This window comes from Podarcis filfolensis (genome assembly GCF_964270895.1).
Source record: "Podarcis filfolensis genome assembly, chromosome: 9".
Lineage (NCBI taxonomy): Eukaryota > Metazoa > Chordata > Lepidosauria > Squamata > Lacertidae > Podarcis > Podarcis filfolensis.
The window spans coordinates 68,967,273-68,990,481 of NC_139610.1; the positions used below are offsets into that span (position 1 = coordinate 68,967,273).

Genomic DNA, 23,209 nt, shown 5'->3' on the forward strand with positions numbered 1-23,209 from the left:
ATGGACTACACCGAAATGCCAAAGCTGACTGGAAAGAGGACAAAAACTTTTTTAAAGAATGGGAAAAAATTATAATTTATTTAGGAGACTACTGTGGGCAGATGAGAACATTAGCACAATTTTAATCTCACATATAACATAACAAACACTATGGATAATGTGGATGAATACAAAATATAGATTACGAAATAATACGCAGTTGAAAATGTTGACAATAGGACCCATGGAGGGGATGGGGGGAAGTCTCAAGATTCAGAGAAATCTCTCTATATGGATATGTATTTAGTATTATATTTGTAAAATCAAATAAAAATGATTTAAAAAGAAGTCAGGCCATGTATATTCCATATATATTTGGTTGAACACATCTTGCAAAGTCTTTTGTGAGCAGCTCCAGCTAAAAAGAACAAGTGGGATGGTCAGGAAGACCTCACTTACCACACATTCCCCACGCACACAGATGCTGAAGGGGTCTTTGTATGAACAGCGGGTCCCATCGTGGGTGAGTTGTTTCATGTAGGCAACATCTCCTGTCTCTCTAGATTGGCAGTAGAGTTGGCATCTTTTGGTAGCTACATGGTGTAGAAATGTGGACAAAATATTTGCCCAAACCCATGAACAATTGTTGGATTACACAAGCAGCACAGACCACATTCACATCAATCCTTCAAACCACTTTAAACCACCACGGCTTTCCTCAAAGAATTATGGGAGATGCATTTTGTCGATGGGGTTGAGAGTTGTTGGGAGACCCTTGTTCTCCTCCCAGAGCTACAATTCCCAGGGTGGTTTAACATCAATCCCTCTGGCCCTGATTCAGTTTGGGACCCAAAATCATGCCCAGGTCAGATCAAGGCCCAATCAACTGAAATGAGCCCTGGACCAAACCAGAAGGCACCTAATATAAATACAGTAATACCTTGGAAGTCCAACGGAATCCGTTCCAGAAGTCTGTTCGACTTCCAAAACGTTCAAAAACCAAAACACGGCTTCCGATTGGCTGCAGGAAGCTCCTGAAGCCAATCGGATGCTGCGTAAGCCCTACTGGATGCTTGGCTTCTGAAAGAACATTTGAAAACTGCAACACTCACTTCTGGGTTTTGATCATTCGGGAGCCAAAACGTTCGAGAACTAGGCTGTTTGAAAACCAAGGTAAGACTGTATTGAACAGCCCTAATATAAATACAATAAATGACTAAAGCTACCTTTCTAGCTGTCTCTCTATCATCTCCCTATTCTCATCTTCCTGGGCATGCTTAGTTGTCAGAGAAGCTATGAAGGTTCGCTATGAAAGCCTCTTTTAGGCCAAGCTCATCATTAATCAAAGGAGATCAATCGGTGCTACATGAGAGACTCTGTCGAGTTGATAGAATAGAGATCTAACAAAATTTCTTCCCTAGTTATATTTAACCATTCACTGCGTTTTGAAATAGTTCTGGTTGTTAGGGCTCGGAGAAGAATTTATTATTGAGAAGTGGCTTTTTGATGGCTTCCCTACTGGAGGGCAAAAAGTTGGTGGAGGGGAATAAGCATTGCACATATGCTATTTGTTCCTCTTTCCCAACTCCATTGCAGCGTTTGAAACAGCTCTTTGCAGAAGAGGACCGGCCATCACTTACCATCAGGATGTTCATAAGGCAGCCAGTGGTGTTTACTGCTCTGGTACTCAAAATGTGAGTTGCGTTGTTGACACTGCTGGGCTCTGAAGTCTTCGTGATGCTTTGGGCATTCCTCCATGTTGCACAGCTGGTACTCAAAGTTGACGCCAGCACAGTCCTGACCCCCGTTAAGAGGCCTTAATGGGGAGAAACGAGGCCCAATTAGAATGCTTGAAGGTACCTTTTATCATATGTGTTATGTACTGAGTTGAATAGGATCCAAACTGCAGCAGTCTGATTGGTCCTAGAACAATAGGATTCAGAATGCAGCAGTCTGATTGGTCCTAGAACAATGCAGCAGTATGATTGGTTGGCAGGAACCACCCAATCATGCTCCAGATAGAAGTGAATCCACAACCTGATTGGCTTACAGTAGAATTCCGGAATTAGCCAATCATGTGCAGCCCATTGTGTAAGTAATGTATATAAAGCAGATACTTTGACGGGACTTTCATTCATTCCTCCTCACCACTATGAGCTGAATAAAGAGCATGAAATCACTTTGCGACTCTGAGTATATTTCAATATGTGATGGACTTGTAAGGTGATAAAAGCTTTCCGGGAGATGCTATATAATGAAATGGGGGGAAATGTTTAAAATAACTTTTGTTAAGAAACCGGAAGCTTTCTTATTAGGAATTTCAGGTACCAATATTCCAAAGGAACGGAAAAAACTTTTCATGTATGGAACAACAGACGCCTAGATGTTACTAGCCCAGAGATGGAAAGAAGACAAAGTCCCTACCAAAGAGTAATGGCAAACCAAGCTGATGGACTGTGCTGAAATGGCAAAACTGACTGGAAAACTCAGAAACCAAGAGGACAAAAACTTTATAAAAGAATGGGAAATTTTTTTATAAGTTATTTAGGAGACCGCTGTAAGCAGATAGAAACATTGGCATGATTTTGAATTCACTTGTAGTGTAACAATTACCATGGATAATATGGATTGATATAAAAGTTAGAGTATGGAAGAATATGCAGTTCTAAATGTTCAAAATGGGACCTGGAGGCAGTGGGGGAAAGTCCCGAGATTCGGAGGAATTCCTGTATATGGATATACATTTGGCTTTTTATAACTTTGTATTTGTGAAAGCAAATAACAATGATTTCAAAAAGAGAGAGAAAAGAATGCTTGGGGGTGGGTCTAAGCTGGATCGGATCCCAGACCCCACTCTCTCCCCTTCCAGACCACAAACCCCACTTATCCATCTCTACACCTGTCTGACTTTTGACCTAGACAGTCCTGAGTTGTTGTTTTCATTTGAGCCACTGGATATAGTGTTCCTCAGAGGGCACCCTCCTTATATCCACCCCAAGATGTGTGCGCAACAGGTCGCAGGAGAAGCACCGCCGACTCACGCAGGATTGTTGCACAGTCTCGTTCTGAAGCGAACGCCGGTTCCGCATGTCCGAGAGCAGGAGCCAAATTTCGTCCAGGCTCCCCAGCTGCCATCTTGCTTCAGCTGGTTGGTGTTTTTCCACATGCAGTGACCTTTGTAGCACCACTAAGGGTAAAATGAGAAATGAGACACACACACAAATTAGACCCTCTGGAGTCCCCTGATCTCTTCACCTGAACTTCTAATTTTAATTGTTAACATGAGAAGAGCGTTGCTGGATCAGGTCAGTGACCCGTCTAGTCCAGAATTCTGTTCTGACAGTGGCCAGCCAGTTGTCCGTGAGAAACCTGTGAGCAGATCTGAGCACAAGAGGACTTTCCCCTCCTGTGGTCTCCAGCAACTGATATTCAGAAACATTGCTGTTTCCAATAGAGGAGGCAGAGCATAGCCATTGTGGCTTGCAAGTTATCCCAAGCCCTCTCCTTCATGATTTTGTCTAAGCCTCTATATTTTAATGCATCAATGACATTGCTTCACTGTATATTTTAATTATGTGTGGGTTTTTCCCCTGTTAGTATAATTGAGTTTGTACTTAATTAATAATTAATTAACAGTCAATTAATTACCCCAGCCCATGCCTTCATGGTAGGATCTCTATCGGTGGTCTCCCATGGTTCAGATGCATGGGTCAGACACATTAGGAGCTGTACCTTCATTACTGGGGGCCGAATTCTGTTAAAAATCCACACATACAGTAGTTGAAATCAAACAGATCTGCTCCCATTGGTGAAGATCTCCCCCCGCCCCAGCAAGCATTTTAAGAAAGCTTTTCTGATTTGGTGGTTAGTTGTAACAGATTTTATCCTTTGTATCTGTTCGGTAACCTCACTGTAAGCCACTGAAATAATAATAATAATAATAATAATAATAATAATAATAATAATAATAATAATAATTATTATTTACACCCCACCCATCTGGCTGGGTTTCCCCAGCCACTCTGGGTGGCTTCCAACAGAATATTAAAATACAAAAGTCTATTAAACATTAAAAGCTTCCCTAAACAGCTGCTGTGGTGTATAAGGAGTTGGAAATAAATAAAATCACCTCTGCATCTCTCTGCCTTGAAATGTATTGGGACATGTAAACTTGAAGATACATACTCACTTTACTGGGTGCACATTCCGTTCCGTCCAGTGGGGGCCCCTTCTTTGTCTTGCAGAAGTAGGGGTTGTCTGGATGGCTGCACCACAACTGTTTACATGGGTCGAAAGTTCGGAACTAGAAAAAGGGAGGCACCTGAATAAGTTTTTGATCTCACAGAATTATAGTATTGTAGAGTTGTAAGGGCCCCAAGGGTGATCTTGTTCAACCCCCTGCAATGCAGGAACCACAACTAAAGTACAGTGGTACCTCGGGTACTTAATTCATTCTGGAGGTCCGTTCTTAACCTGAAACTGCTCTTAACCTGAAGCACCACTTTAACTAATGGGGCCCCCTGCTGCTGCCATGCTGCCAGAGCACGATTTCTGTTCTCATCCTGAAGCAAAGTTCTTAACCTGAAGCACTGGGTTAGCAGAGTCTGTAACCTGAAGCGTATGTCACCTGAGGTACCACTGTATTAACCTAGTGAATGAATGCACAACCTCTATTTAAAAACAGAGGAGAGCCCACCACCTGGGAAGTAGTCTGTTCCACTATCAAGCAGCACCTATTGTCAGAAAGTTCTTCCTAATTTTTAGTCGGAATCTCTTTTCTTGTAATTCGAGTCAATTGGTTTCGGTGCTACCCTCTGGAGCTGCAGAAAGCAAGCTTGCTCCATCTTCCATTTGACAGCCCTTCAGAAATGTAAGATGGCTATCATATCACTTCTCTTTTTTATTTTTTATTGGAATTTTATTTACAACATAACATAACCCCCCCACCCCCCAAATACACAAATCCTCCCTCATTAAACGTGAACATAACATACAGTGAGTGTAACATACAACAATACAAACAACCAAATAAAAGACTTCCTTCATCCTGTACCTGGCCTCCTTATTTACTTCTTATAAACTGTTTCCTTTATGAATAATTATTAAGATTTTTCTTATTATAACTTAAATATCCACAAAGTCTTCTGCAGACATTAATCGAAACAAGTCCAGGTATGTATTTTAGGGCACTGTTTTGTGAAGTATTCTCTGCATTTCCCCCATGTTTTTTGAAACTCTTGTCTAGTGTGATCTCTAATTGCCTCTGTTAATCTAGCCAGTTCAATATACTCTAACAGTTTTTCTTGCAATTCCTTTTTTTGTTGGCACAGTTTCTTTTTTCCAGTTTTTAGCAATTAGGATCCTTGCCGCTTCTGTGGCATAGAGAAATATTTTCTGATCTTCTCTTGCTTTACCTGTGTCCATTATCCCTAGTAGAAAAGCTCCTGTATTTTTCACAAAGTTATTCTTAAACATTTTTTTTAAGCTCGTCATATACTGTGTTCCTCCAGATATTTGAAGATGGCTCATATCACTTCTCAGTCTTCTCTTCTTCAGGCTAAACCCACCTAACTTCCTCTTAAGATTTGGTTTCCAAACCCTGTATCATCCTGGTTGCCCTGCTCTGGGTACATTCCAACTTATCAATGGTTTGCCCCATTCTCTCCTTTGGGAGGAAAGATGAGATCTAGATTGAATAAATACATGAAGAATCATGACCGACTTGGGCTTACCTTTCATGATACATAATATAATGATATAACAACATAGAAAGCTGCCTTACACCGAGTTAGACCATTGGTCCATCCAACTCAATATTGTCTTCACTGACTTACAAAGACACTCAAGCATTTCAGACAGGTTTCCAAATCTACATGGATGCCATTGGGGATTGAACTGAGTTCTGCATGCAAAACTGGGATCTTTCAATACTTCAATGGTTTGGTCCGGTTTTACTTTCTAGAATTCGCTATGGACATACCGCTGTGCACATTTTGTAGCCCACTCCAAAATCAAAACGGCACTGTTCATCCATGGAATAATTGATCCCCGGCAGGTCAGGAAGTTTGGGCCAGTCGTGTTCAAAGGGATCATCAAGGAGGCAGTCGTAGGAGCTATTGCAGAAACGAAGGAGAAGAGAGTCATCTGCTGGATATGCATAAGCCACAGCTTATAACAGAGGGCCTTTTCAGTGGTGGCGCCTGCCCTGTGGAATGCCCTCCCATCAAATGTCAAGGAAATAAACAACTATCTGACTTTTAGAAGACATCTGAAAGCAGCCCTGTTTAGGGAAATTTTTAATGTTTGATGTTTTATCATGTTTTTAATGTTCTGTTGGGAGCTGCCCAGAGTGGCTGGGGTATAAATATATTATTATTATTATTATTATTATTATTATTATTATTATTATTATTAAATTAATATTTACTCCCACTAAGTTTAAGTAAGGAGGGCATTCCTTATCCACAGCCCATCTTTCAATCTGTTTAGCGGTTCTCAACCTGTGGGTCCCCAGATGTTGTTGGACTACAACTCCCATCATCCCTGAGCTCTGGCCTTGCTAGATAGGGGTGATGGGAGTTGTAGTTCAACAACATCTTGAGACCCACAGGTTGAGAAAGGCTGGACAGCATCAAGTAAGAGATAACGGAGATACTTTCTGCCTATGATCACATGGTGACCAACACCAGAGGGCACTGCAGGGCCGATAAACTTTTGAGCAAACATATTCAGTTCAAATGCACTGGGATTGCAGAACTTGAGTTTATCAATGCTGGCAATAGCAGTTCTTGAATTAAAGATACTGGTGGTTCTTGCCCTGCAAAGAGTAAACGTTCTCCTGTTTGCCTTATTGTGTTTGGGATCTCTCAGGCTGATTTGCAAGAGGGCTGGCAGGCCCTTCAGATTGCTTGCTCTCTACCAATTTCTATTTTCAGTCAGGCACCCCATTCCCCAGTTCACTAAGCCCCCTAACTCTGAGACTGATAGTAACAGAGGGGCATGTCTGTGACAACTGATGTTACTGAAGCACACATTTCTTAATGTTCATGTAAAATACAAGGGAGGAGGGAGGAGAACAAAGGTTAATTGGTGGTGGTGGTGGAGAAGGGGATCAGTTCCCAAAGACAAAAGGATCCTAATTGATTGGGCTCATAATAAACCAGGGGTGGCTAATCTGTAGCCTTCCAGATGTTGCTGAACTACAACTCCCATGAGCCCCAGTTAGCATGTCTAACATCGGGGATGATGGGAGATGCAGTTCAGCAACATCTGGAAAGCCACAGTTAAGCCACCCCTGGAATATCAAACAAGGCATTTCCCATAAGGGGCAGCCCCACCACTATCCACCCCAAAACATCAGTAACAACTGTTGCATCAGGTGCTTTGCTATTGGCCTTTAAAAATGCATTAACTGCTTGTCAGAATTTGAACAATGAATCTCCATGTCTATGCACCAACATCCTTTTCTGTGAGTCACTATGAAGGAAGAGAGGGCCAGGGTTGTTCTTCTTGGTCCTGCTGTTGACCTGCCTTCTGCAACCCTTTGTTTCCTCCTGAATCAGTTCTTAAAGCTTCTAAGCCAGATCTGAGACTTTGCCTGGACACTAGCCAAACTTTGGCTTTCCTCGTGTGCGCTCCCTAGTCTTGCTCCAGGTATTTAGTGCCTGTTCATACAGCATATGTTGGTCCTTACTGTATGTATCTTTTGACTTCTTGGCCACTGCATCGGGACCAGTGGTATCGATGGAACGCTGCTTGCACCAGGGGAGCCATGACACTCCCCATTGCTGTCTCATCCCCACATCGGTTCCCTTGTCCGTCATGCTCCATTCCCAACCTGAAATCAGAGACCAGCATGATGGAATTAATTGGGGCCAAGAGTGGAGAAGGATGAAACCATCTTACACATACAAAGTGACTTAGATCAGCTTCTCTTTTACTCTGATAAATTTTACCAGGCTATTTTACCAGGCTGGTCTAGGTAGCTCAGGGATGGAGAGCCCTGTGGCCTTCCAGATTCTGCAGGACAAATATTCCCATCATCCTTGACCATTGGTCATGCTGAGCCGGGCTGATGGAAGCTGGAGCTCAACAATATCTGTAGGACTACACATCTCAACCCTTCTCAAGCTCCTTCAATTCCAGGTTTTATAGAAGGGAAAGCATGACAGCCATTGCAGTCTGAATTTCACAGACCCAGGCCCATCATTAGGACTCCATTGCAATTGAAAACCAGGGTCTGTGTTGGACTGCTTTAGACAGATATTTGGAAGGCTGGTCTAGGATCCTTCTCCCTGAACACTGGTGGGTGGTTCATTAGGGTGCAAGAAGCATTGTCCTACCAGTCTCAGTCTGCCCCAGCTGCTAACCCTCAGGGGTGAGGAACATTTTTGGCCTCGCAGATCATTTTTTATTTCTCCCCCTTCTTCCCAAGAGGACTAACTTTGACAGGTGGATGGCTGGATGTCATTGTGACATCAGATGACTGATAGGTGGGCATCCTGGTAGGTGGAAGGGTCTGCTTCACCATCACATTTTCTGCAAGGAACATGATGGTGAAGCAGCACCCAGCAGGAATATAACCCTCCCATCAATGATGCCAGCTGATGGGCAGTTTGGTGTGGTGGAGGGTAATGGCCTTACTGGCCAACTTGGACACCCTGGTGGGCCAAGACTGGCCAGTAGACCAGAGATTCCCTAGCATAAGGACATAAGAAGGACCCTATTGGATTTCATCTAGTCCTGCATCTTTCTTCTCCTAGTGGCCAACCAGATTTCCATGGGAAGCCCACAACGAGGACCCGAGTGCTCCTTGCACTTGTGATTCCCAACAACTAGAATTCAGAGGCAACCTGCCTCCAACTTATGGGCATTCAGAAGCATACTACTGAGACTTACACGTGGCCAGTTTCATGGGCGACCACAAAAGCTGAAGAAAATCCATCTTCATGGTTAAGAGTGCAGCTTCTGACAGGATGGCACATGCCTGTTACTGGAGCATAGCCTGTTGAAAATGTGAAAGACTTGGATTTTAAAAACAAAACAAAGCACGGTTTGTTAGCCCTCCGTGGCTATAGCTGTATCATGAAGACTTAACCTACTGACAGAACAAAACTGTCCACAGTGCGGAAGGAGACATTTCTTTACAGTTCTGTGCAAAAGAAAAAGAGAGATTTCCAGTTGTGTCATATGAAAATAGCTAGCTGCCTTATAATGTGCATATGAAGCTTAGAATTGTGGCAGTGACTCTCTGTGGTTTCTAGCAGGGATCGTGCCCAGCCCTACGCAGAGATTGAACCTAGGACCTTCAGCATGCAGAGCCTTCCCCAAACTCTTTATTTACCTTTCTATTGCACATTTTCTTCCCTTACTCCATCTCCTTCTGAGTAGGAAGGAACCTTAAAGAAAAAATGGCTACTAGAAACCAGGGTGTGTGATTGCCATTCACCATCAGAGTAACATGAAGCCAGGAGGGATTCAGGAAACCTTTACAACCCATTCCTAGCTTCTAAATACGTTCTTTTAATAACTGTTAGAAGTTCTCTAGTTTTATTTCATAAACCTAGTGGAGTAATAATAATAATTGGGAGAGAAATTGCTGAACACATTCCCCAGCAGGGATAGATTGAGTTACTAAACTTTGACCAACTCTGAATGAAGAGAGAAGAAATGACTTGTGAATTCTGGCTGGATTCCACTTGCCCGAATCAAGTAAGTAGAATCTTGCAAACAGCCAACACAGCAAAATACTTGTTCATAAAAATAAGAAAAAGTCTTGGTTGCACTACCTTGCATTCCGGCTGGTCCAAAATCTTGCCTGGTTAGGAATATGGCATGATCGTGGTGCTCCGAGTGGCTGGAGTCTGCTTTCTGTTGCTGATATGCCCAGCGGCAAACATTCTCCAGGCTCCGGGATGGATTTCCTCGTTCAATAAGGCTGATGGACTGAGCAAGAATGTGATATATGTTAGATGGGTCTGATCACAAGTGCAGAGATTGCTGCTGGCCAGGCCAGGCGCCTGCACTCAGCACAGCAGAGCAAATGATGTGGCTCTGGAGAGCCCCTGCAGTGGTGATATTCTGGACCCCTTGTCATTTCATTCTCTTCTAGAAAAAAATAAGATGGCAGCAACTGCAGATGGTAGCTCAGTTTGCAAGAGTGTGGTGCTGATAGTGCCAAGGTTGCAGGTTTGATCCCCGTATGGGACAGCTGCATATTCAGGTTGGACTAGATGATCCTTCCAACTCGATGTTTCTATGAATATATGAATCTATTCTATGATTCTATGCTTCACCTGGCACATGGCCTCATGGTGAGGGGCTGCACGTGGTTGCCCCACCCCACTACTCCATAGTACAGGTGTGGGGAACTTCAGGGACTCAATCTGGACCTCTATGCCTCTCTGTTTGGCCCTTGGATCTCTCCCCAGGACACACCCCTTATCCTTGAGCCACACTCCCCACTGACCCCAAGTGTTTTTGCCTTGATGGAACGTGTCCTTGAACTCTGATAACGCTTTTTGCTCCCCTGGATGGAGGTTGGAGAGCAGTGTATGAAGAAACTAGGCTACTGTTGCCTCACAAGCTGAGGAGACCTGGAGAAATCATCATCGTCATCATCATCATCATCATCATCATCATCATCATCATATTTATACCCCCCCCATCAGGCTGGGTTTCCCCAGACACTCTGTGCAGCTTTCAGCACATCTAAAAACAGAAGACAACAAACATTAAAAACTACCTGAAACAGGGCTGCCTTCAGATGCTTTCTAAAAGCTATGTAGTTCTTTATCTCCTTGATATCTGATGGGAGGGCGTTTTACAGGGAGGGCACCAATACTGAGAAGGCCCTCTGCCTGGTTCCCTGTAACTTCACATCTTGCAGTGAGGAAACCGCCAGAAGGCCCTTGGAGGTGGACCTCGGTGTCCGGGCTGAACAATGAGGGTGGAGGCACTCCTTCAGGTATACTGAAGGTATACACAGATGCCCTTTTCAGTGGCAGCCCTGTCAGGTCAGAACATCTGCCCTCAGTTGCATAAATGAAAGACGGAACTCTGTGTATAGTTAAAATAAAATAAAATAAAATACTACTGATAGTGTTTTGGATCTTCTGCTATATACACTCTATTTTTTCTGGCTCAAGGAAGTCAGATCTGCTTGTTGTAGCTGCATATTAGAAACTTTGCAGAAGACATTATCTCCGATGTTTATATTCTTCATCCCGGTAATGAATTCGGGGCTATCCTTTTCTCTGCGGGAGAAGCCATGTGCAGAACAAATGCTCAATGAGTGAGACAGTCTCAGAACCAGGACAATTGGGGCTGCACAGCTGGGCTTTGCTTACATTCCCAACTGCTGGGGGAGAAGAGGCAACCCTCTTGGAAAATAAATCCAAGGCCAATGACATGCACAGAGCTGCCAGCATTTCTGCCAGGGGTGCTTGAAGCAGCAGTGTTGTGCACTCAGATGAAAAGGCAATAAATATTTATTAGTGCTCCGGGTTATTGATGAAGTGGTCCTTCCACCCTCCCAAGAAGAATATTTATTAGCACTTAAGGATATTAATGAAGCAGTCCTTTCACCCACCCAAGAAGCAATATACTGTCCAACTAAGTGGTAGAATAATGATATATACAAATGACTGCTGTGTGCAGCCATTTAAAGCTATAGAACCAAGCCTGCTTTTTCTTTGTCTTTTTGGAGAAAGAGGAGCAGTAGCGTCATAAAGAGAACCCTGGCAGCCAAACTACAGATTATGCGGAAGGGGTGGCAAAATTATGAACTTCACTGTCAAGGAGTGTATGTTTGAGAGAGAGACCAGTCCCTCTAATATCAAACCAAAGTGGTGAGTGCCAACAGAATTGTAGCCAAAATAAAGCTGAGAAACTGGAGTGAGGTGTCAGTATGCTGGAAGGATTCCTAAAGTTCGCAAAAGTACAATCTAGATGATCTAGATATCAATATTGATATAGATGAGATGATCTACAGAGCCAAGCCATACCTCTAACCCATGGGTAGGCAAACTAAGGCCCGGGGGCCGCATCCGGCCCAATCACCTTCTAAATCCGGCCCACAGACGGTCCAGGAATCAGCATGTTTTTACCTGAGTAGAATGTGTGCTTTTATTTAAAATGCATCTCTGGGTTATTTGTGGGGCCTGACTGGTGTTTTCACATGAGTAGAATGTGTGGTTTTATTTAAAATGCACCTCTGGGTTATTTGTGGGGCATAGGAATTTGTTCATCCCCCCCCACCAAATACAGTCCGGCCCCCCACAAGGTCTGAGGGACAGTGGACTGGCCCCCTGCTGAAAAAGTTTGCTGACCCCTGCGTCTAACCTGTCTCCCTGGGCCACAGTCTTCACTTATCCTGCTTCACACCCTCTTTGAATGTTTTTGCCTACGTGGAATGTGCTTTTGAATTCTGCTAATGCCTCTCAACTCCCCAGATGGAGGGGAATATCTGTAGAAAGTAGCCTTCAGGACATAGGTAGAATTCACCTTTGCTGCCCCACCCACTTTTGCCCCTGGCTCCGCCCATCACTGACTCATGGCCCCTGGAAGGGAATGCATCCTTAAGGCTGCAAAGGTTTTCCCACCCATGACTTAAAGGATGATAATTTGAAGGTATCGCTGGGTTTTCAGAAGCTGACTGCCACTAGATGGCAAAAGAGACTTGGTCTGCTCAGTTTACTCTCCTGCCAAAATCCTCCTAAAGAGCAGTGACAGGATGCAGGCCAGGGCTGTGATTTTGTGGGGTGCAAGATGGGGGAGATCTGAATCAGAAACCAAGAGGAGAATTCAGATTCTGGAGACTCTCAGCTTTCAACTTTAAAATCAAGTTTCTAGTCCTTGTGATTGAATTTTTTTATTTGTAAAAGTGTTTGCAGAATGCCAACTGAAGTCTCAGGAGCCAAAAGAGGTGGTTTGGTGGAATTTCTAGTGACCTGGTACATGCAAGGAGGTTTCAGTGTTAAGCTACTTTAGCAGTCCAAATGACTACTGAAGTTAAAAATTTGCAAAGCAATTGCTGGGTAAATCATGCAAAGTAAGAGGAATCGCAATGAAGTGTTTTATTTGCATCATTGCGGTGGTTGCAGATTTCAGCTACTTCTGTGCACAGGATTTGGGCTTCCTTGAGTGCAGAACTTTCCCTTAAAAAGCGTGTTCTCCTTCATGGAGAGCACGTGTTGCGGTGGGGTCTGCTGAGCCACCCCTCTGTTACCAGGCAGGGTCTCTAAAGATGGCCTGGGGCAGTGATTGGTTCACTGGGTTGCTGGGGTAAAAGTTATGTTGCAATTTTGGTGGGAGGGGTAAAATGTTTAAATACTCTGCACACAGCCTGGAGCTTTCTCTTTGCTGCGTGCAACGGATCACCCGCCCTTGAGTAAGGGGTTGTTGCATTGACCTTGCTATGCCTGTCATGGGGTTGTCTGCCATTGGGGCAGGGGCTTGGTAGGAATTTTGTCCATCTGGCTGATTGGCTGGGCCATTTGGTTTTTGCCTACTGCGTAGCAAATCGTCACAACTTGTAAGGTTGCGGTTAGGCATTGGTTATAAATTGGTGGAGGAGGGGTTAGGATAGGCTGGGCCTGCCCCTCCATGGTTGCTGCGGAAAGGGAATTCCGTTAAAGGAATCCTGGGGCTTGCCATCTTTTCGTCCAATCCCTGGAATGGGACTAGGGCCGGCAAGCCTTTGGGGAGCATGCGGATGAGAATTGAGGGTCTGTGACTCAGCTCCATTTCTCCCCGACTTGCTTTCCCCCGCACTGTCTTTCGGTGGTGCCCGGAAGTCAGTTCTGTCCCCAGGCGGGGGGGACAGATAGTCTTAACCAATGCCTAAACAACCACTCACGGTTTTGTATTTAAATAAAGTTGTGGCCAAAATTATGCCAAAAACCTTAAACAAAAATTAAGTGTGCGTTGTGAGTTATTTGGGGGGTGGCTTGGGGACCTCGACACGCAAAAATTAAAAAGAAGTCACACGGAATAGCCCCAGAGCCCACTTGTTCAACCAAAACAGAAAAATACAAGGCAAAGGATAATAATGAAAAGATCTGTTAGATTCTAGAAGGTTGCTCCATTTGCTTTCTTCTTCCAGGCTCAGAATTAAAGCAAACATGATAAGGACACAGACCTTGCTTATCACCTGAGGATTAAGGCAGGATTTGAACCAGCCCGCAGAGGTGGCCGTTGCTGCAGCAGCAACTCTCTCTCCTCATTACTCTTCTTCATACACACAAAACAAAGAATCCACACACATGTGATGTCTTCGTTCAGGAAGCACACATAGTAACATCTCACCTTCCAAAAGCAATTTGGATGAGAATGGAGACAGAAGGGACCATTCACTTGGTTTTCTTACCTTGGTGTAGCCCAACATCATCATGCGAACCAGAACAACGTTTATGTGGACTCCCAGGGATTCATCCTGGTAAATTTCATTCACCTAAAAGAGAGAGGCAGAGAAGGTAAAATCTGAACAGTCACAAATCCAAAGTTTGATTCAGTCGACAATTAAAAGGACAACCCAATTTCTACTTTCCAAAACAGTGCGTGATGGAACAGTGGGATTTTGCAGCTGTGTCAAAGGGAGGATAAATGCATCAAGCTGGTGCGTGTTGCTTCTTAAAAATCTGCACTCCAAATGAGTATTCCTTCTCCTTAGTTTATATCAGTGGTCCCCAAAGTGCTTCCTTCTGGGGGGGATGACCTAGGGGGGCACTAAGAGGCAAAGGGGGCAGCAAGGGATGCTGAAGTGAAAATAACTTTTCAGGCACTGGCAGTGGCGTAGCGTGGGGGGTGCAGGGGGGGCTGGCCGCACCGGGCGCAACATCTGGGGTTAGGGCAAATCCTCGGGTTAGGGGGCGCAAATCCACGGGTTAGGGGGCGCAAATTACTTGCCTTGCCCCGGGTGCTGACAACCCACGCTACGCCACTGGGCACTGGAAAGCTGACATCACTGGATAAAGTTCATCTATTTTGTTAAATTAATTAAACTAAATAGTTTTAATTGGATTTTGAATCAATGTGCAATTACCATATTGGCCCGAATACAAGGCACACTCCCCCCCCCCAAAAAAAAATTCCGACCGTGAAAAGTTAAAGTGTGGCTTAAATTTGCGACCTTACAAAAATTGACTTTTACAATATTGCTGTTGGGTTTTCCTCTACATTGGCCATTTACAGGTGTGAGCCCTTGCAGAATTTTAAGGCAGCAGCTTATATTCAGGTATTGTCTTTTTTTATTTCCCCCCCCCCTTGAATTTTAAAGGTGTGGCTTATTTGGGGGTGCGGCTTATATTCAGGCCAATACGGTAATTGCTACTGCAATTAATATTTTATTATATTATTATCTTCCTTAGTGGGTCATGCAGAATGCTATTCTGAATAAATGCCTTTTGTAGTGTATGGGGGATGAGCTTATGGAACCAAGGGGGCGGAAGGTCAAAAAAATTCAGGAATCATTGGTTTATATGAACTTTTCATGATCCCTTGTCCTTCCTACTAGCATCACATGTTCTGAGTTTTCCTTGTGCCTTTGCATAGTACGTGGGATTACACCAAAATATTACAGGTATCTGGAAGAACCAAGACCCCTGCTGTCTCCCGTGTCCCACTAATAGGGTTTTGGGGAGGGAAATTCAATTTAGTTCACTAATTCACACTTTCTTTCTTTTCTATTCTATCCATATTTTATTGTTGAAAGGGCATTGTCAGATGAGCCTTTGATCACATTTGATGAAACTTCTTCATATCCCTCTGTGTCAGTTCTGCTATGGTGAAGCATTTTGTTTCAGGTACCAGAATTTAGGGGGATACATAAAGTCAAGAAGCTACATCTGAACCAGTGCAACAAGACTGTTTACATTTTGTCCACCACCTCCCTAGCATAGGGAGGGTATCATTTGGTGCCTCGCTTCAGGCATCAAAATGACTTGGGCCAGCTCCACCATTCATTTTCCCATTGCTTTGGGATCCTCTTACATTGCCAGCTATCATCTCATCCCTGTTCCAGCTGCGGAAGAGACAAGCCATTTAAACAAAACAAAAAACAAAACTGAACAATGACTTATCTCTTCATTTTTTTATATAAAATATTTATTAAGATTTTACAAAAAACAAAGGTTTACAGAATAAAAAGAAAGCATATAAAAAGGAAGAAATAAGAAAAAATACAAAAATACATAGAAAAGGAAAAAGAAAAAAAGAAAAAATACAAAAAGCAAATAGGTAAGAAAAAATTAAAAACAAATCCATTTTTTGGTATCTTTAAACTCATTTGCTTGTTTCCTTGACCTCCTCACACCTCCCCTTTTTGTATTCCCATTTACATAATCAATTCAGCAAATCCTTGCCCTCTTTCGTTTATCTTAACTCTATATCTTAACATATTATAACTATATATTTTCATCCATTATCAATCCATTTTTGCAAATTCTTATTAACTTTGTTGCTAACGCCACTTATTTTCAATCCAGCATCATTTTAACATTCATTAATTTTACAATATTTCTGCAAATAATCTTTAAATTTCTTCCAATCTTCTTCCACCAACTCTTCTCCCAGGTCTCGGATTCTGCCAGTCATTTCCGCCAATTCCATATAGTCCATCACCTTCATCTGCCACTCCTCCAGGGTGGGTAAATCTTGTGTCTTCCAATACTTTGCAATAAGTATTCTTGCTGCTGTTGTTGCATACATGAAGAAAGTTCTATCCTTCTTTGGCACCAATTGGCCGACTATGCCCAGGAGAAAGGCCTCTGGTTTCTTCAGGAAGGTATATTTAAATACCTTTTTCATTTCATTATAGATCATCTCCCAGAAAGCCTTAATCTTTGGGCACGTCCACCAAAGGTGAAAGAATGTACCTTCATTTTCTTTACATTTCCAACATTTATTATTGGGCAGATGATATATTTTTGCAAGCTTGACTGGGGTCATGTACCACCTGTATATCATTTTCCTAATATTCTCTCTTAAGGCATTACATGCCATAAATTTCATACCGGTGGTCCACAACTGTTCCCAGTCAGCAAACATAATGTTATGTCCAACATCTTGTGCCCATTTAATCATAGCAGATTTAACCGTTTCATCCTGCATATTCCATTTTAACAGCAAGTTATACATTCTTGAAAGTATCTTAGTTTTGGGATCTAACAGTTCTGTTTCCAATTTTGATTTTTCCACCTGGAAGCCAATTTTTTTGTCCAAATTATAGGCCTCTCTTATTTGATAATAATGAAGCCAGTCTCACACTTTATCTTTTAATTTCTCAAAACTCTGCAATTTCAATTTGTCTCCTTCTTGCTCCAAAATTTCCCAATATTTCAGCCCAATGACTTATCTCTTCAGCAGCAAGAACAGAGGTTATGAAAATGATCTGAAAAGATCCTGCTAATTCGCGCTTTCTGTAAAAACATGGGGCTAGATAAAGTTTTACAAGCAATTTTACTTTTCCTAGATTTCTTGGAGGCTATCCATTTCTCTCAGGCTCACAGATTGCCAAAGCCTTTTAAATGCTTCAGCTGAGCGTGGTTTTGAAAGGCTCATGAAAAATTGACACAGGTCATCCTCTCAAAGATGCAGACACATTGATCTCCCTCCTTCGCTTACAAAGCACTTTTCGGTGGTTGTGAGGGCAGAGGAAGGGGAATAGAGTTGTAAATGAGGCTGCCTGTTGGCAAGAAAGAAAGACCTGTGCCCTAAGGGACAGATGGCACCGAAGCATTTATACAGGGCCAGCTCTATCATTAGGCAAAGTGAGGCAATTGCCTCTTGCACCACATGCTTGCGAGCAGTGGCTGAAGCCCCCCTGGTGTTGCTCCAAAGCGCCCTGGCCTTTTTCCTCTGCATGCTAATGCCCTGCCCTTGTCTCCCAAAACTATCCTGCTGCCTCAGGTGCAGTGCAGGATGCTGGTCCAAACTGCTTCTGTACAGGAAATGGGGAGGAAGTCGCATTTTTGCCTCAGGCAACAAAATGCCTTGTGCCAGTTAAAAGATAAAGTGCGAGACTGGCTTCACTATTATCAAATAAGGAAGGCTTATAATTTGGACTAAAAAATTGGCTTCCAGGTGGAAAAATCAAAATTGGAAACAGAACTGTTAGACCCCAAAACTAAGATACTTTCTAGAATGTATAACTTGCTGCTGAAATGGAACACCCAAGATGAAACGGTTAAATCTGCTATGATTAAATGGGCACAGGATGTTGGACATAACATTATGTTTGCTGACTGGGAACAGTTGTGGACCACAGGTATGAAATTTACGCCATGTAATGCCCTAAGAGAGAATATTATGAAAATGATATACAGGTGGTACATGACACCAGTCAAACTTGCAAAAATCTATCATTTGCCTGATAATAAATGTTGGAAATGTAAAGAAAATGAAGGTACATTCTTTCACCTTTGGTGGACGTGCCCAAAGATTAAGGCTTTAATTTTTGCTAGTTTTTATTTTTATTTTTATCATGTTATAGTTAATATGATGTTTATTTAAGGTGCAGTCAGATATGGGGAATATTGTGCTAGTTTTCCCGCTTATAATGCTAGCAGGTCTGTTCTGTTTTCTGATGTATTATGGCACTGTGCCATTTTGAGGGATATATTGGCTATGTCATGCTAAATTTCATTCACGCTAGCGGGCATGATGTGAAATGACAAATGATGTCTTTGGACAAGAGAAACCAGTAGGAGAACACTTCAGTCTCCCAGGAAATTCAATACAAAATCTCAAAGCAGCTGTCTTTGAAAAGAATTTCAGAAGTAGAGTTGAAAGCACTGGCGTGCTTTCGAACTGCTAGGTTGGCAGGAGCTGGGACAGAGCAACGGGAGCTCACCCCATTGCGGGGATTCAAACCGCCGACCTTCTGATCAGCAAACCCAAGAGGCTCAGTGGTTTAGACCACAGCGCCACTTGCGTCCCTTAGTTCCTTGACTTCATCCCCCTCCCCACCTCTATGCTTCAGAATACATCTGCAAAATGCCCTACCAGTTGAGGAGAGTCCTGAGTATTGGATGAAAAAACATGCTTCCCAGAACAACTACAGAGGGAGAGAACTCACTATATTCATCAGGGTGAGGAGGTAGTTCTGAACGTGTTCTTTGCCATGGAATCGGACGACGGAATCATCCACTCCCAGAAGCACCTCGATGTTGTAGTGATTGTCACCGGCATTCCGGCGCTGCCTCAGCGTCTCGTTCAGCCGTTGCTCTACGCTTGCATACATAGAGTCGAGACTGGGACGCCCCCCAAGGCCAGATTCTAAGGGGAAATAAAAGCACAGGTTCCATTGTTATAATTCATTTCCTACTTTGCCTAGAATTTCCCAGGGGATTTCAAGTGCCCCTTGACATCCTTTAGTTACAGAAGCCGTACCATAAATTACAGATAGACCCCGACCATCTTTCCTGCAAGCACAGCTAGGAAATAATGTTGGAAACTCATATTACGTTGCTGAATGCCTTCCAGTGGAAGGACCATAGCTCAGTGGTAGAGAATCTGTTTTTCAATCCCTGGAATCTGCAAGTAAGTCTGTGAATGCCCCAGACATGAAACGTTAGAGAACTGCTGCCACTCAGTGTAGCTGGATCATTTCAAGAAACATAATTTTGTCCTGTGCAGTTTTGGCCTCTACAACAGTGTTCCAACCTGAGCTCTTGTGGCCACTGTTTTCTCTGCTTGCTTGGACGTCACTGTGGTTGCAGGACAGGCACCTCTATAGGGTCTCTATTAAGCTCTGAATGTGTTCTGCAGCTTCCAGGGCACTGGGAACCATGGGAAATTTTCTTTCCTATGATTCCCAGCATCACAAAACGATTCTAAGCAGCATCCATGGATGCTTCAATCACCTAAGGCCTAACAAGCTATCATTGTAGACTTCACCTCCATTTTTTGGGGGGAGGGAGTAATGGGGGAGTACAGGGGTGCCAACTTGAATAAAATATTAGGCGGCCCAGGTAAGTCCCACCCCACATAACTGATCACATGATGCAGCACACACACACCATTTGAATGGCAATTCCTGTCAACTTGGCGGGGCACCCTCAAATATTGTATTGTGGGAGCGAAGGGACCTTGGCCCCTAGGAGTTGGCGCCTATGGGGAAGTAACCCACCTAGTCATTAAAAAAAAAAATAGCGCCAATATTGTCCATTCCCAGAATTAGTCAGTTGTGAATTGAATGACCATTTTATTTTTCAGGGAATCAATATTCACCGCTGATTCCACATTCCCTTTTAAAATAATAAACCCACTACATGTGGTGTAGTGGTTAGAGTATTCGGCTAGGACCTCGGAGACCAGGGTTCAAATCCCCACTCAGCCAAATGAAGTTCACCGGGTGAAATTGGGGCAGCCAAGGACTCTCAGCCAAACCTACCTCACAGAGTTGTGAGGATTAAAAGGGGAAGAAGCACGAATGCCACCTTGAGCATGTTTGAGGAAAAGGTGGGCTGTGTGTGCAGAAAATTAATAATAACTAGTAGAGGGAATTTAACCAAAGTTCTGAAACTTGCACAACTCCTTCCAGTGAGCAGCTGCGGTGCCTTGCTCAGTAGTGGAGAATATTCTCTCTCTCTCTCTCTCTCTCTCTCTCTCTCTCTCTCTCTCTCCTAAAATTCATCTCAGTAGCTCAACAACACATAAGTAACCCTCCTTCCTTCCCCACATCAAACAGTGAGACTTCCCTCGCACTGTGAGCCCTTGCGGGTGAGAAACCCAGCCTAGCAAACAAGCTCTACAATTTGACCTCCGCTTCTTTGCAGGGCTCAAGAATGCAAAGGCTGTGATAGCACACAAGTGGGAAATTCATACCCCTGGCTCCCATTTCTAAAAATTGCTCCTCCTGGCAAGGGTGGGTGGTTTTCTTTCGGGTTTTCTTTTTTTCTTTTTTGGAGCGCCACGTCCAATGGAAATATACAGTCATGTCATCATATCATTATGCCCGTTGCATGAATGGAATAGTCTGAATCGGCAGGTCAGCAGAGGGGGGGAAAGGGCCGTCTGCTCCGCACAGGGCCCATGGGCTTGGCTGTCATTTCCCTCTTTAAATAAGTGGTTTTGTGGTCAGGAGTAAGTGGAGAATCTTCCTTTCTGTGTGTGAAAGGGGCAGGGAGAGACACTTTCTTTCCCCAAATATCCAGCTCATTCCTGGACTGTGGATTTGTAGGTTAAAAAGCATCGTCGTTGCCTGCTTTTTTCCCTGTGTGAAATATTCAGGATCTTAATTTACATCCCCGGCAAATGGACAGGTACAGCCATCTGCTTACAGGAAGGGGGGGAGGTTTAGCCTATGGCAAAAGCACCAAGCAGTTCCATAGCAGGGTTCACCACACTTTATGCACAGTTAAACAATGGAGGAAGAGATGGCCAACAACCTGTTGTTGTTTAGTCGTGTCAGACTCTTCATGACCCCATGGACCAGAGCACGCCAGGCACTCCTGTCTTCCACTGCCTCCTGGAGTTTGGTCAAACTCATGCTGGTAGCTTTGAGAACACTGTCCAACCATCTCATCCTCAGTCATCCCCTTCTCCTTGTGCCCTCCATCTTTCCCAACATCAGGGTCTTTTCCAGGGAGTCTTCTCTTCTTATGAGGTGGCCAAAGTCTTGGAGCCTCAGTTTCAGGATCTGTCCCTCCAGTGAGCACTCAGGGCTGATTTCCTTCAGAATGGATCGGTTTGCTCTTCTTACACTCCATGGGACTCTCAAGAGTCTCCTCCAGCACCATAATTCAAAAGCATCAATTCTTTGGCGATCTGCCTTCTTTTTGGTCCAGCTCTCACTTCCATACATCACTACTGGGAAAACAATAGCTCTAGATGGTTTTAAAAGAGGGTTGTTTTTCATGAGCCATCCTCAAGTAGCAAGCTCTGCCTGCCAGCCACCCACAGAACAATTGGCAAATCAGATGCAATATTCTCTGGGATAAAGAGAATGCAAACACCCGGCAGAAGGTGGGATCCTCTCTTCCCAATCTGCTTGCTAACCTGCAACCTTCTGAACGCCAAGCAGATGCTCTGCTGTGGAGCTGCTGCCAAAAGCTATTTTTTAAAGTTTCCGTTACCTGTAGCAAATCTGTTTGAAGCAGACATGCTAATCTCATGTAATCTCATTCTGAAATTAGCCGGGTCATTCTCATCTATGTGTCTCTTGCAGCCTGGCTTCCTTGGCTTTACACTGGTGTGGCACGTAACGCCACTGCCAGCCACATTTTTTTATATGAAGAAACTGTGCTGATTTAAAGACGATCCTTAAGAGGTCACTCATTCACCTTCAAAAATCCAGTTCCTTTACTGGGGTGGCAACACACACACACCAGCTTTTAACCTTTTTGATGTTTTACGATTTCAGTTATAGTAAGTGATTATAGGAACCTTGTTTAAAACAAGGATTGAGCAGCCTATGACCCTCCAGATTTTGTTTATTCATTCATTTGTTGCTTTAAAAATATATAAACTGCATGTTCAAAAGACAATGGATTTCAGAAGGATATATGCAGGAATTTAAAATCTGCAAAACAACAGGAGAGGCTGGAGGAGGAGGAGGTTTATTGGTTTGTGTGTGTGTTGTTCTTGTTTGTATTTTGTGTTTTTATTTTGTGTTTTTATGTTGTGAGCTGCCCTGAAATCTATGGATGAAGCATACAAACTTAATAAACCATCATAATAAAATAACTGTACAATGAAACAGAGGGGGAAAACTATTCAGTCCACTGAAAGCCCAACAGTTTTAAATGCCAGGGCAAATAAACAAGGGCTTAACCTATTGTTGGGCTCCATTTCCCATCAGCCCCCCACCAGCATGGCCAATGGTCAGGGATGATGGGAGTTGTAGTCTGAAAGACAAAGCAGAAAACAATACATCCAGAGACCCACAGATTCCCCATTCCTGATTTAAAGGGAAAACTGAATTCAATACAAACATGTCCACACTTGGCACACGTTCCCTTAAAACTGAATTATGGCCATGTATCAAAGTACTGAATTAAAGCCTGTAATCTATATAAGAAAAATAAGTGCAGAGGGTATATGTTTTGGACTTCCGAGGCTAAGCACTGTCATGTATTCAATATTTACAAGACTTCCTTGTAGACCTAATACCTGCAAGTTGCTGTAACATCAGTAGCCGACAGTGTGATGGGATGAATACACTCATCTGGGCTTTCTGGGAAATGATTTATAATGAAATGAAAAAGGTATTTAAGTATACCTTCTTGAA

General features: G+C 43.4%; 1 protein-coding gene across 1 annotated transcript in view; it reads right to left on the bottom strand.

The window, feature by feature from the left end:
- ADAMTS3 (ADAM metallopeptidase with thrombospondin type 1 motif 3) overlaps positions 1 to 23,209 on the bottom strand; it is a 138,147-nt gene that overhangs the window by 37,369 nt on the left and 77,569 nt on the right. Inside the window, exons 6-15 of the mRNA XM_083571019.1 lie at positions 19,055 to 19,254; positions 14,348 to 14,431; positions 9,768 to 9,924; positions 8,878 to 8,983; positions 7,673 to 7,816; positions 5,960 to 6,092; positions 4,169 to 4,282; positions 3,021 to 3,166; positions 1,620 to 1,795; positions 439 to 572 (exon numbers count right to left, since the gene is read on the bottom strand). Of these exons, the coding sequence (XP_083427145.1) occupies positions 439 to 572; positions 1,620 to 1,795; positions 3,021 to 3,166; positions 4,169 to 4,282; positions 5,960 to 6,092; positions 7,673 to 7,816; positions 8,878 to 8,983; positions 9,768 to 9,924; positions 14,348 to 14,431; positions 19,055 to 19,254 (1,394 nt within the window). The remainder of the gene's footprint in view (positions 1 to 438; positions 573 to 1,619; positions 1,796 to 3,020; positions 3,167 to 4,168; positions 4,283 to 5,959; positions 6,093 to 7,672; positions 7,817 to 8,877; positions 8,984 to 9,767; positions 9,925 to 14,347; positions 14,432 to 19,054; positions 19,255 to 23,209) is intronic.